The sequence below is a fragment of the Littorina saxatilis genome, linkage group LG12 (assembly GCF_037325665.1).
Source record: "Littorina saxatilis isolate snail1 linkage group LG12, US_GU_Lsax_2.0, whole genome shotgun sequence".
NCBI classification, from domain to species: Eukaryota; Metazoa; Mollusca; class Gastropoda; order Littorinimorpha; family Littorinidae; genus Littorina; species Littorina saxatilis.
This window is the reverse complement of record NC_090256.1, coordinates 61,555,896-61,569,413: the sequence shown is the minus strand read 5'-3', so window position 1 is coordinate 61,569,413 and position 13,518 is coordinate 61,555,896. Positions and strand designations below refer to the sequence as shown.

Sequence of the window (13,518 nt, the reverse complement as noted above, 5' to 3'; positions counted from 1 at the left end):
CCAGGTTTTGAGCAGCTCAAAACTCGGCTTCGCGTAAGAGTTTACGCAGTATTGCGCTGTTTTATGTAATTTCTGCGTAGTTTGCGTAGTTCTTACGCAAACAATGCGCGAAATATGCGTGGAATATCAGTGATCGTTCGCGAAAATGTTGCCGCTATCGCGTTCATCGACGACTTTCCACTGACGATTAGCAGACATATGACGCATGTTTCGCGCTTGTAACACCTAGGTATCACTGATTTTTTTTTTATTGGCGTATGTATCTCTAAAAGAACACGTAAATAAGCGCATGTAATACTTATGAAATACTGATGAATCACTGATGTATCACTAACAACTCACGTATGATTGGCGCTATATAAAAGCGGCTATTTTATCATCTCCCGTCAGCCCAATTCCTGCTGCCGAGGGGTGCACATCGCACCCGAACGCCAAGTTTTTCTCAGTCCAGCATGAACCCCCAGAGGAGAGATGTTCTCGTGTTCCTGCTCCAGAACCAGAATGACCAGCTGCTGCAAGTTCATGAGAAGGAGGAGAAGACAGGTCCGAAACGTGTGGGTGAGGAACTGGATATCTAGAAGACCACATCTGGGCTTGTATGATCAGCTGATGGTGGAGCTCCGCAATGAAGACACAAGATCCTTCCAGAACTTCATGCGCATCCCTCCAGCCACGTTTGACGAGATTGTCCAGAGGCTGACCCCCAGAATTACAAAGGAGACAACCAACTGGAGAGCTCCCCTTGATCCTGATCTGAAGGTGGCCCTTACCCTTCGTCACCTAGCATCTGGCGCCAAGTACCGTGACATGCAGTACGCCTGGAGGGTCCCCCACAACACTATCAGCATTGTTGTCAGAGAAGTCTGCAAGGCCATCATAGAGGAGTACGTAGATGAGCAGTTGTCACCTCCCACCACTCAAGCAGGGTGGCTGCAACTGGCAAATGACTGGTACCAGAGGTGGAACTTCCCCAACGTCATCGGCGCTATTGATGGCAAGCACGTGGCCTGCAAGGCTCCCCCGGACTCTGGCTCCGAGTACTACAACTACAAGAACTTCTTCAGCGTCATTCTCTTTGCCATGGTGACGTCTGATTACAAGTTCCTGTGGGTAGACGTGTCTGGTAATGGTCGGCTGACGGCCTTTCTTGGGCGGCATGGTCAGAACTATGAGTGGCCCTGAAACGGATGAAGAATGAGAACTTGAAAACTTGGAACAATGTGCTGCCTGCGACTGTTGAAACGGGAATGCCAAGGCGCCGCGGTTGCATCAGTTTATCATGCGCGGAACCGGACGTGCGCGCTGCCGCGCATTCCTTGCGCAGTTCATGCGCGAATCATGCGCGATTCATACGCAGTTCATTAGTGATAGTGCACAGATTATACGTGGTTTTCCGTGGACCTTTGCGTGCCTATGCGCTGTAGTTCGTGGTTTGTTAGTGATTTTTGCGTGATCTTTCCGTAGTTCTTGCGCAATGAGCGACATTGCCGATAGGCCGAGTCTTAGCAGCCGCTAGGCGGCGCTGTCGTTGTAAGTGGCTTACTCTTCAATCTCCGCAGCAATCCACCATTGTTTGTTCGCGTGGTGACCCAAGCTTTTCAACGTTTTGTTGGGCTTTTGTCGACATTCAGTGAGCTAAAATGAAGAAATTTGGTGACATGACGCTGGCTGACCTTCGAACAGAATGCAAGAAAAGGGGTGCAAAGCAAGATGGCCGGAAAAACGATCTTGTTGATCGGTGAGTTGAAGCGTGTGTGTGTCGTACGGTGCAGAGAAGTTTTTTTTTAATCTTTTCTGCAACGTTTGGCTCTTTTTCAGTTGTGGGAAACATTAATGATAATAAAAGAGGAACGTCTACCAAATATTTTTTTATTTTTTTATTTTTTTTTAATTGACTCCTGTAGCTTTGGCATGATGATGACCTAGCTAGTATGTAGGCCTACTGTGTAGTAGTACTAGAACTCTCTCAACACATACTTTCTACAGGTAGTGTTAATAAATTATATATGAAGTCCTGATATTTTTGGGGGGAGGGGGGGTGGGGGAGTGGCATCAATCAACTTATCAAGCCTGTTCAGTGTTGAATTTGGTTACTCTGTGCTGAAAAGAAGAATCATCAATCACAAGGCTACCATTTGTGTTTTGTTTCAGACTGGAAGCCTATGTGAAGAATGCCAACTTTGGACGAAAAGATGATCAACAAGAAAAGGCCTTCTCTCTGGATGTTCCAGAACCTAGCACATACCGGGACATCAACCTGGACACACCGTTGCCAGCAGTAACCAGGAAGCTTGTTGACGGATATCTACTGTCGGTAGATGCTGATCTGAAGCAGGTTAGTAACATTTTTTTTTTCATTTTTTATACATCTGTGTGGCACTGATCTTGTCCGAGAGGGGGCCGACGGGGTAGGAAGTCAACTTTTCTTTCATTTCAATAGTGATGTAAAATATTTAAAATAAACACATATACAGTAAATTCAAGTTCCAACAGTCTGCCAACATCAGCTCATAAAATGATTTACCAGATTTTTCACGTACGTATGCCGACAAAAGTTACCAACCAGGGATGGAATTCATGTTGGTATGTTAACCTACCATATCAGTTGGTAAAATCAACTAACCGACCGACATGAATTCCAGCCCAGGGGTATGTTTGTTGCAGGTTTATATTTTTTAACATTCGGGTTATCCCCTAACCTTGGGTTATCTGAGCACTGGTGCTGTATCTGTGACGCAGGGTTATTTTAACCCCAGTTTATCTCGAGGGTTAAAAAGATGTACCTGTGACAAAGATATCACCCCAGATCAGATATAATAATATTTAGATTGCCCAAGCTATTTCTAGTTGTTTTAAGAAATATTTAGATTGATTTTAATTCTTGTTCTCTCAATTTGTGTTGCAGGTCAGCAAATCACTGTATGAGGAGACCTACCTGCAGTATCGACAATCACTTCCGTGACGTTTTGCTGGAAACCCACCTGTACAGAACCTACAAAGGGGAGGAGGAGATGGAATCTGACATGGAGAATTAACTTTTGTGCTGTTCTACTTATGCATAGTGCTGGACTGTGTTTCTTAAATTGAAATTGAAGGAAATGACTGATCTTGCACCAGGATTGGTAGCTGTGACTCTAGTCCTAACCAGGTACAGGATAGCCCAATGCATGAGAATGTAAAGCGCTTTGTTTATGTTCATTGCTACTGCTAGCAATATTACAGTCTTACCTACATAACTACCGGACGGTCGCTGGCTGCGCGCCTCAAAATGAGCCTGTTTATGTTACGATAGTGGGCATGATTGAATGTTTGTACTACTGGTTATAAAATATGTGGGCATGACGGCATGTGTGAATGCATCAATTTACCTCCCTTTGTAGTGGATTTTTTTTAAATTTTTTTTTAAAGTGGATCCAAGTGTTAGCCAGTGTTTTTGTGTTGTGTTTTTACTGTTTGATTGAAATTTATTTTCCTGTACACGATGGATAAAAGGAGGTTGTGTTGAGGTGTCGAGTTGATCAGATGTGCGCCAAAGAATATTTTTTGTCCATGCCAAGTACATGTATGCGAAGAACGTAAAGTGTATGATCATGCTTGATAACTGATTTCAAGTAAAGGTTAGATAATGTGCTTCAAAGAATATTGTTTTGTTTTGCAAGGTACATGTATGTGAATGTAAGCTTGAAAATTTATAAATTTGAAGTAAAGGTCAGGTGTGCAATCAAGTAACAGGTCTTGGTGCGAAGTGTGTGAATGTTGTTTGAGGATGTCTTATTCCTGTAGATAAAACTGAACGTCAGCAGCCGCTTTTTGACCTGGATTGAAAATGATGTAAGCTAGAAGATTGGTGTATCTTTAGAAAGAAATAATTATCTTACTTTCACGAGCAATATAATATAAAAGTGTCAAAAACTGATTTTTCACATTGATGGATTTCTCCTGTTATGATAGGCCTATGAGGGATCATCTTTTACACCTAATACATCCTTTGAACTCAAATAATAAACATTTTAAATAGTTTTCTTGCATATTTTTCTTTATAAGAATCCAAGTACAAATAGCGACTGCTGACTTCAGTTTGTGATTAATTTCATTTCATTCGTTCTGCACACACACACTCACACGAACATATTCACAGTCAAATCCACTAAAAGTAAAACAGAACGCCATGTTCTAAACTAGCATTTTAATGCATTTGTCATCAAACTCAAACAGCACACATGCAGGGTTTGATTTTGGCATATATAATAATATATAATCATGACATTAGTCAGCCTACTACTGAACGCAGCAGGGCCTATAATACATGTACTTCAAAAACTGCTTCAGGGTCACCAGGTCATCTTTTCTTAGTACAGTGGAACCTGCAATTAGTACCACCCCAAGGGACCGAACCAAAAGAAGTGCTACTTTGAGGTATTCACAGGCACGTTTAGACGTGCGTCACACGGCCAACAAAAACACTGTTTTTGCTCCTCACATGTTACAACAGTCGCCTCTCGGTGTTTGTGTTTGCCATGTGACGCAGCAATTGGTCCAAAATTGACAGTGCTATTGAGCGTAATCACAGATTTGGCCCTATTTGGAGGGGTGCTATTCACAGGTTCCACTGTATTAATTATACATGTATTCATTCTCAAAATTTTGATCGCAAAAAAATCTATCTTTAGATTTGCACTTGGCATCTCCCCCCCCCCCCCCCCCCCCACACACACACACACAAACACTAACACCACCAAGGGCTTATGAAAGAGAGAAGACCGAGCGTCAAACAGAGGCGCATGAAAGCAAAATGACGAGAGCCTGTAACACACATGGAAAAAGTGACAACAAAAAGCTGTGTTGTGTGTGCATATTTTTCATGATTCCCCACCAATCTTCCCGATTATTTACAGATAAATGTACATACCATCTACTGTGAGTTTCTTGTTGTGATAATCAGATTCTACGAAGTGCCCATGGCAAACGATACTGTGCTTCGTCGGTGCAAACTTTTTTTTCTTGAGTTCACTTGTTTCCTCGTCGACGATCGACTCTATTCCGCGTCTAACAGCATGCATCCAACTCTTCCTTCGCTCCTCATCTTCTGGAAACGTATGGCCGCCACGCCTTGAACATCCAGGAACACAACAACACCCGCTCGGCATCCTAATCTTTGCTAACGAGTCGCAGAACGTCGATAGACAAAATCAAAAATGACTGGGGATAAAGATGGAAGCGTCTGCTCGAAGCCCCTTACAACCGAAGCGACGCCAATCGGCGGCAAGGGAGATAATATCCAAAACGTCGACCATTCATCGGTGATTTTCATCACGTAAATCAGCGAAAATGGTCAAATTCTCGACTGACAAGCACGCACAACCAAATTGTATGCGTGATTCATGCGTTTACGCGACTTTTGGGCTGTGTGACCGGGCCTTTACACTAGAATGAAAGTATCTTTTAAAGGCACACTCCTTCCCGTGTAAACAGTTCGGCTCATCATCTGAGATCTGGCCAGGCTTTTACATGGGATAATACCACCCCTCCACTTGGTCACATACCGTAAATGAACAGCCTGGGTGCTCCGTGTGCACAAAGGTGATTTTTTTTATGAATTAATTTCGTAAAAGCCACAAGTGGCTTGTTTCTTTAAAAAAAAAATAAAAAATCTTCAAAAACTTCAAGCGCACCACAACAAGCAGTCAAGGTGTTGATGTTTGCTATGTGACCAAGAGTTGGGATGGTTTTATCTTATGTAAAAAGAAACAAAAATAACAACACCGTGCCGTTTTCTCGAGAAGGAATACGACGTGTGCCTTCACAAGATATCTCTTTTTTTTTTTTTTTTTTTTTTAAAGGCTCTTTACGTTCTTTCAGATTTCGAACGCCGACCTGTGGAAGCGAACCAACCAGAAGCCCATCAGCCAGGATGTCAAGAAGCGAAAGTGGGGATGGATTGGACACACCCTACGGAAGCCAAACGACAACATTACCAGACAGGCCCTGGATTGGAACCCACAGGGAAAGAGAAAAGTTGGGCGGCCAAAGCAGACCTGGAAACGATCAATTGAAAGTGAGGCAAAGGCAGCTGGCACGACATGGCCCCGACTGAAAGGAGCTGCCCAGAACCGGGTGCGTTGGCGAGGAGTTGTTGCGGCCCTATGCTCCACAGGGAGTCTACAGGAATAAGTCAAGTAAGTCAAGTTACGTTCTTTCTGTGGTTTGTGGAGGAGTGCGAAAGGGGTTTGTCGAAAAGTTTGAGTTATCTTTTCGTCATATGATTATGGGCTCGGCAACTTCCTCTCGGTTTCCTGCGGGAAATTGTATACAGGAATTAAGAAACCTTACTGATATAATGTAGACAACTGAAAGCAGAAAGTATTCTTCTCATGTTTTTTTTGTTTTTTTTATCTAAAGGAACATTCCTTCCCGATTTTAGGATATTCGTACATCAAAACTTCCTATCTTACACAGATAGAATTTCCGCTTTAGATTTTTGGTGCATGTTTGAGTTGAAGGATGCTCTCTCTTTCTTCTTCTTCTGCATTCCCGGGCACGCTAAATCGCCAATAGGTTTTTATTTCAAAGCGAAGTCTGCGATTCGCCGCAGTATCCCACTGTGCAGGGCACAGGGCCACGTCTGGCGTCTCAGCGCGTCAAGGTGGGGCAGGACTGCAGGGTGTGGTCAGGGGTTTGAGGGCCTATGCTACACCATAGACCATTTGGTCTATGGCTACACACATACGCACACACACAACGGGCACATACACACGTATGTAGGCTACGCACGCACGCACAAACACGTATGCACGCACGCTCGCACACACACACACACACACACACTGCACACACACACACACACACACCCTCACATGTATTCACGCACGCACGAACGCACACACTTATGCGCGCACAGCAGCGATTCTGTCCGTATCTGATATTTTAAAGGAGAGAACGTCCAAATGTCCACTCGGAGTGAATTCCAATCTATCCTCTGCTTTTGTTTTTCTCTCACAAAAGCAACAAATCAACACGCGGCATTCGACGCTGCGTGGAAGCCTCTGGAACACGCAGCTCGCGTGTTATTCATGGCGGCTGCTGTGACGCACTACAGATGCGCGTCATTGACGCGACGCGACTTGTGTGGGCGTCAACATTGAACAAAGAAATGAAAGAAATGAAAAACAACTTGAATCGTCGGAAGTATGAACCCATGTTATTTTTCACAAACCTGCTCTCCTGGAGACAACGAGATTAAAAACGTCACTAGAAGCTGTCAACCCCATCGAAGCTGTCGGAAATAGCAGAAGACCTGGGCTGAAGGGCACGAAGCGAAACTAGGTGCAGGCTGTGTGGGGACAATTAAGATACGGGGTCTGACTAGTTCAAATCACAACAAATCTCAATATCAACCATTTCGACCCCGCGGCTGCCTACCACTTCCGGGAACATATAATGTTGTTTTCCTTCATCTTCCGCCTCGTCAACGCTTGCCGTAATTGTGTCCGGCATGTGTAGCAGCTATCTATATATATATATGACTAAGTGCCAAAAGGTGCGCACGAAAAGCGGACAAAGGGGCTAAAAAATAAAAGTTGACAAACACGACTGATATTGTGATTTTTGTTAAGACAACAGATGCTGGAACCCAATTACGAAAAGAAAAGATAAATTTACCCAAATGATTTTACAAATAACGATAATTTTGTTCGTTATATCATTCAAAACGGCACTGAGTCATAGCATTAAGGTTATCTCGCACGTTTTTAAAGCTAGGGCTTTGAAACTTGGCACACAACCAAAGTATAATGACCTCCAGGTATGGTGCACATCACATTAAACAACATTGAATTTCAAGGTCACAGCGAGGTTAAATTTCCTTTGCAAACTGGAAAATTGTCGTTGTCACGTCTTACATGTTTTAATACTAGATCAGTTAGACTTTACACACTTCACATACTTTCAGCATTTTTATAAAACCTCATTAAAAGTGACCTGCTTGTTAATCTTTGTCAAAGTTCAAGGTCACAGCGGGGTCACATCTGGTCCAAATGTGGAATATTTTCAATTTATTCAGCGCGTTTATAGCACGAGCTTTGAAAATACACACAGTTCTAATGTATAATGTTCACACACGATTAAAGTCTGGTTGAAAAAGTCAAGGTCACAGCAGGGTCGCGTTGAGGTCAAACATATACATTTTTCAATGAGGTTTTCTCATATGTTTTTGAAGCTAGGGCCTTGAAACTTGGCACACTACGCAAGTTAAATTAAACCTCATCAAATTCCAAGGTCACAGTGAGGTTAAAGATCCTTTAAGGATATTTTCTAAAAAAGGTGACCGCCTGGTTAATGTTTGTCAAATTTCAAGGTCACAGCAGTGCCATCTGGCTTAAACTTTGAAAAATTGTCAATTTCTTCAACTAGTTTTATAGTGTTTGAAGTCATTCACACATGATGAAAGTCTGGTTGATAAAATCAAACGTCAAGGTCGCAGCGGGGTCGCATTGAAGTCAGACACATACAATTGTCATTTTCACGAACGCCTTTTAAGCAACACCTTTGAAACTTCACACATTCCAAAGTTTTGATGTTGTTTGGTTATAATCAAAGTGTGGTCAATTTCCATGATTGAGAGCATTCAGAGGGGTCAAGTTGAGGTCACACAAAAGAGATTAAATTGTCGACACAACAGATGAGACTGGCTACCACTGTTTATTTTAATACACTTTTATGCAAATTTTAAATTGTGTTCAACCATATACACCAAACTCACCCAAACTCCGGAAACATCCAAGAAAAGGAAAAATGTGTCCAAGCAAGGAAAAACGCCATTTCTTCAAAGGCTGGAATAACTACAGATGCAGCCGCGTCATTACACACAATGCAATTACGTCATACATCATACATTTCTATGAGTCATGTTGAATGGAATGGTGGCATGTGCCTCTATTCTAGCTAACAACAAAGCTGAAAAAATGAATATTATCTGTTTGTTTTGTTTGCTTTACCCGTACGAGACCTTTCTGTGACCTTGACATGTGACAAGGATCTACCTTAACTTCTTTAAGTCGGAGTTGAGAGTTGTGTGATGTTTGAAGGCTCTCCCTTTAAAAACAACTGAGATAATGATGCATTTTCGTGTTTTTGATTTGCCCATGTGACCTTGAGATTCGACAAAGGTCAACAAGACTTTAACCGTGTATGGAGGCTATTAAGCCCAAAGATGTGAACTTTCAAGGTTCTTGCTTTGAAAAACTCTGAGAAAAAGGTTATGTTTTTTTTTTTTTACCCACACGAGACCCTGCTGTGACCTTCACATTTCTCAAGGATCAACCTTGAATTCTCCATGTTGAACAATCATTAAGCAAAAGCGTTGTTTGAAGTTTGAAGGTTCTAGCTTCAAAAATCTCTGAAAAAATATGTTTCATCCGTTTTCTGAACCACATGTGACCCAGCCGTGACCTTGAAATCTGACAAGGGTCAACAAGACTTTTACCATGCATGGGGGCGATTAAACCCCAAATGTGTGTGAAGTTTCAAGGTTTCAACTTAAAAAACGTCTGAGAAAAATATACATTTTCCTTTTTGGACAATGTGTTGCACGCAAGACAACACGACAAACGCTCGTGTTATCATTCTTTTACTTTAAGGTCGACTTGCGTGCCCGCTCTTTCGCTAATCTCAATTAAAATTCATCTTAGAAGTTCGGTTTTATTACGCTTTTAATTAAGAAGATTAAACTAAGACAACAAATAGTTAGTTTTACCCATTAAACTCGATAAGGTAGTGACATTTTATGTTGAACGCAAGAAGGTGTCGCACGCAAGATCTGAAAAGATGTTGACGACATAATTTCAACACTTGATAGCGCAATCGTGGTTCGTGATTTCTTCACAAATTTTGAACACAGAATGTGTCACGTGGTTCCGTAAATGAAGTAGATCTTTGTACATGTAAATTTTGTTTTTAAAAGAAAATAACCGTTAATTACCGAACATTTTGTCGCACGCAAGATATGACGAAATTTTCAAATCGTTTTCAAAAATGCTGTTCAAAAGTTCTGCAGTCTTTGCTGGATTACTTGAAAGACAGCAGTTTGATACACCGTTATCGCTTGACGTGTCGACATCAATTCCAGAGTTTTTGAAAAAGAAATTTAGTAAATATCTGCGATTGAAAAATGTATGCCGTGATGACGAATCATCTTGCGTGCGACACCTTAAAATTCCGTTATCGAAAAAAAAAAATTCTCTCGAGATTTAGATTTGACGTTTGGTCTCGTCTGTAAAGCGATGTTTCAGGCATTCAATCAAACTAAATGCAATTCATTTGTGCTTCTTGTTATTTTTCTGTGGCATATTCAAAACACGAGGTATCACGATGTCCTTTTTCAGATGGCCGGTTTTGGCGTTATTTTTGACTTTAAACAAAGATAACTTCAAAACCGTTCAAGTCAGACACACGAAATTATGTCCACTATCTCTTCGCACATTCATCCACACACACACCAATTTTCAGCAGACACACGTTTTTAGAAACATTTTTATTGTAAAACAAAGTCGTCTTCTGTTCTGTGAGCACCTTTTGGCACTTAGTCATATACGACTTGTGTCTGTCTGTCTGTGTGTGTGTGTGTGTCCGCGATGCACGGCCAAAGTTCTCGATGGATATCTTTCAAATTTGGTGGCCATATTCACCCCGGACACAACCTGCTCGATGAGATATTTCAACACGTGCTCTCAGCGCGCAGCGCTGAACCGATTTTGGTTTTTCTCTGGATCCATTCCCAGTAACTCTTCCTTATCTTCTCCAGTGTTTTCAGCGTTTATCTCCCTTCCTTCGTGTGGCGTCAATCCATATTCCCGTTACTACGTTACTATTTTTAGAATGTCACTGCACTGTCCAGACCGCTTTCATTGCACCCGTAAGTTGTCCTTACTGTAAAAGTGAAAAGGTCGAATCAATTTATAGCCACGCGAAAAATACACTGTCATCTATCTCTATATATTTATAGATATAGATATACATATATATATATATATATACGGCTTCTCTGTGTGTGTGTGTGTGTGTGTTTGTGTGTGTGTGTGTGTGGGCAACACCTGTGGATTGTAGAGTTCTGTTTGTGATGTGGTCTGGCGGCTTTGGTGTGTCTGTATGTTCAGGCCTTCCTTCGAGAAGCCATAACAGTTATTCTCAATCCCGTTTGAGTGGACTTCGCCTTCAAAGGTGATTGTGGTGTTTCGGCACTCGGTTACATTTGGCGTCGTCAACAGCGATGGGACTCGACATGAAATGTTCAGGCCACTGAATCATTTTCGTGCTGTTCCCATTCCACCTGGGAGGGACCTAAGCTTGGCGGGTCCATGGTTCGGAACTTTGGGGACAAAGTTCATTCAAAGGGGGTCGAGTGTGACAGGGAGACTACCGTCGCCTTTCACAGCAAACTCTGCAGAGTTGTTCGCCTTAGAAGTTGTGGGCTTTCCTTGCATGTACCCGTAAGTTGTCCTCACTGTAAAAGTGCAAAGGTCGAATCTATTTATCGAAAAATCCACTGTAATCTATCTCTATATTTATATATATATATATATATATATATATATATATACGGTTTCTGTGTGTGTGTGTGTGTGTGTGTGTGTGTGTGTGTGTGTGTGTGTGGAGGCAACACCTGTGGATTGTAGAGTTTTGTTTGTGATGGGGTCTGGCGGCTTTTGTCTGTCTGTATGTTCTGGCATTTGAGAAGCCATAACAGATAATATAGGGCTTAGAAATAAGCTCTAAAATTCTCAATCCCGTTTGAGAGGACTTCGCCTTCAAAGGTGATTGTGGTGAACCGCCACGCTGTCTGTCTCTGTTTCGCGATTCACCCCGGCGAAGCCGGGTATTCCTCTAGTACTATATATATCACTCGGGTCCTGTTAGGGGTCCTTCGCCTAAGGCCCCGGCCTGACACTCGCTATGCCTTATGAATCTCTTATGCGACAAATAAGCGATTACATACACCACCGCAGTTTTGCCTGACACTCGCTATGCAGTGGGACACACTTACGTTATGCCCTGTGAATCTCTTATGCGACAAGTAAGCGATTACATACACCACCGCAGTTTGTTTGTCCATCAGCTTCTCAGTCTCACGCTCTATTCCTTATAAATCTGTTCATAGTGCGGGCCTAGTTGACCAATCAGGAGAGGCCAGGCGGTGACGCCCTCTGCTAGCGGGAGCGGGGCGCTTGACTTCAAATAAGATGGTGCCCTTCGATTCGGGTTTCTTCCTTGCAACTGATTTGCTAACTTATAGACTTATGCTACAGAAGACATGAAGCACGTTGGACCACATAATGTGAGTGTTTCTACAAGAATAAGTACGCAAACTCTGTATAATAGCTGTCTATTTTGAGAAATTTCGTTCGCAGTGTGGGGCCAAGTTGACGCGTTATGACAAATTTCATAGCGTGTGGCCACTCCACAAAATCCCGCGCAATGTAAACTTTCAAAGCGTTTGGCCACTCCGCGAAATCCCGCGCAATGTAAACTTTCAAAGCGTTTGGCCACTCCGCGAAATCCCGCGCAATGTAACATTTCAAAAGCGCGAGGCCACTCCGCAAAATTCTGCGCAATGTAACATGTCATAAGATTGTGGCCACTCCGCAAAATCCCGCGCAAGGAAACATGTCACAAGGCGATGCCATGGTCGTGAAACGTAACTCAGATGTGGCCACTAATTAAACAGAATGGCTGCCATCGCTGTTGAGCTGGGTCTGCCCAAGGAGGAGAAGAAGGCGCCGGCGTCTCACTTTGTTAGGCCTGCCAGCAGAAGCAGCGTTATTTGCGGCCACTGTCATCCCTAACACTAACAGTTTTCTTAGAGCCAGAAGTAAGGGGTTGGATGTTAATTAGTGAGGACCTGTCCATGCACTCCCCCAAAAAGGAGCTGCTGCTGGGTTTGCAAACATGCTAGCTTTCCTCAGACACCCCAGGATGTTTGTGACAAGCACTTCAGACTTCGCTCCCCAGCGTCCGTTGGTACCCATCCCTGTCTTTTGTGTCGGCAATATAACTGGATCCTGATGAATGGTTGATCTTCTTGTTTGCCAAGAGTAGGGTATGTGTCAAGAAACACCACTAATACAAAATTCAGCTATCCGAATTACCGTACAGCGTCTGAAAGAAAAGAAACCGATGAGAGATCTACGGAGCAGAACCGTTGACATTTTGTTTTAAAACTCCAGACAAAAAGCCTTGACGATACGCTTATAACATCAGCCTTTCTCCCGACGAATGATTTCTCTTCTCTTCGTCCGTGTTTTTGTTGTGTCTCTTGTGCTTGGCTCTAGAGTACTTGTCTAGATGTCTGGAAACTTGCAGGAATCCTTCGATCATTCGAATTCGTTTGCCTACTAACCATTGAGCCATCGGAGAATCCGCGGAATAGCCTTTTAGCCTCATTTCCAGTCTGCCACTTTTTCTCGTCTGAAGAAGGAATCAGAAAATTCGAATTGCGATTGAGGGAGGAAAGTAGGGGGGGTTGGG

General features: G+C 42.8%; 1 protein-coding gene across 1 annotated transcript; it reads left to right on the top strand.

Annotated features, from left to right (window-relative positions):
- The first annotated feature begins 1,477 nt into the window (after window positions 1-1,477).
- LOC138982463 (uncharacterized) lies at window positions 1,478-3,725 on the top strand. The gene is made up of 3 exons (XM_070355756.1): window positions 1,478-1,738; window positions 2,152-2,335; window positions 2,906-3,725. Exons 1-3 carry the CDS (start codon window positions 1,641-1,643, stop codon window positions 2,960-2,962), a joined length of 339 nt encoding a protein of 112 aa, XP_070211857.1. The 5' UTR covers window positions 1,478-1,640; the 3' UTR covers window positions 2,963-3,725.
- Window positions 3,726-13,518: the final 9,793 nt, after the last annotated feature.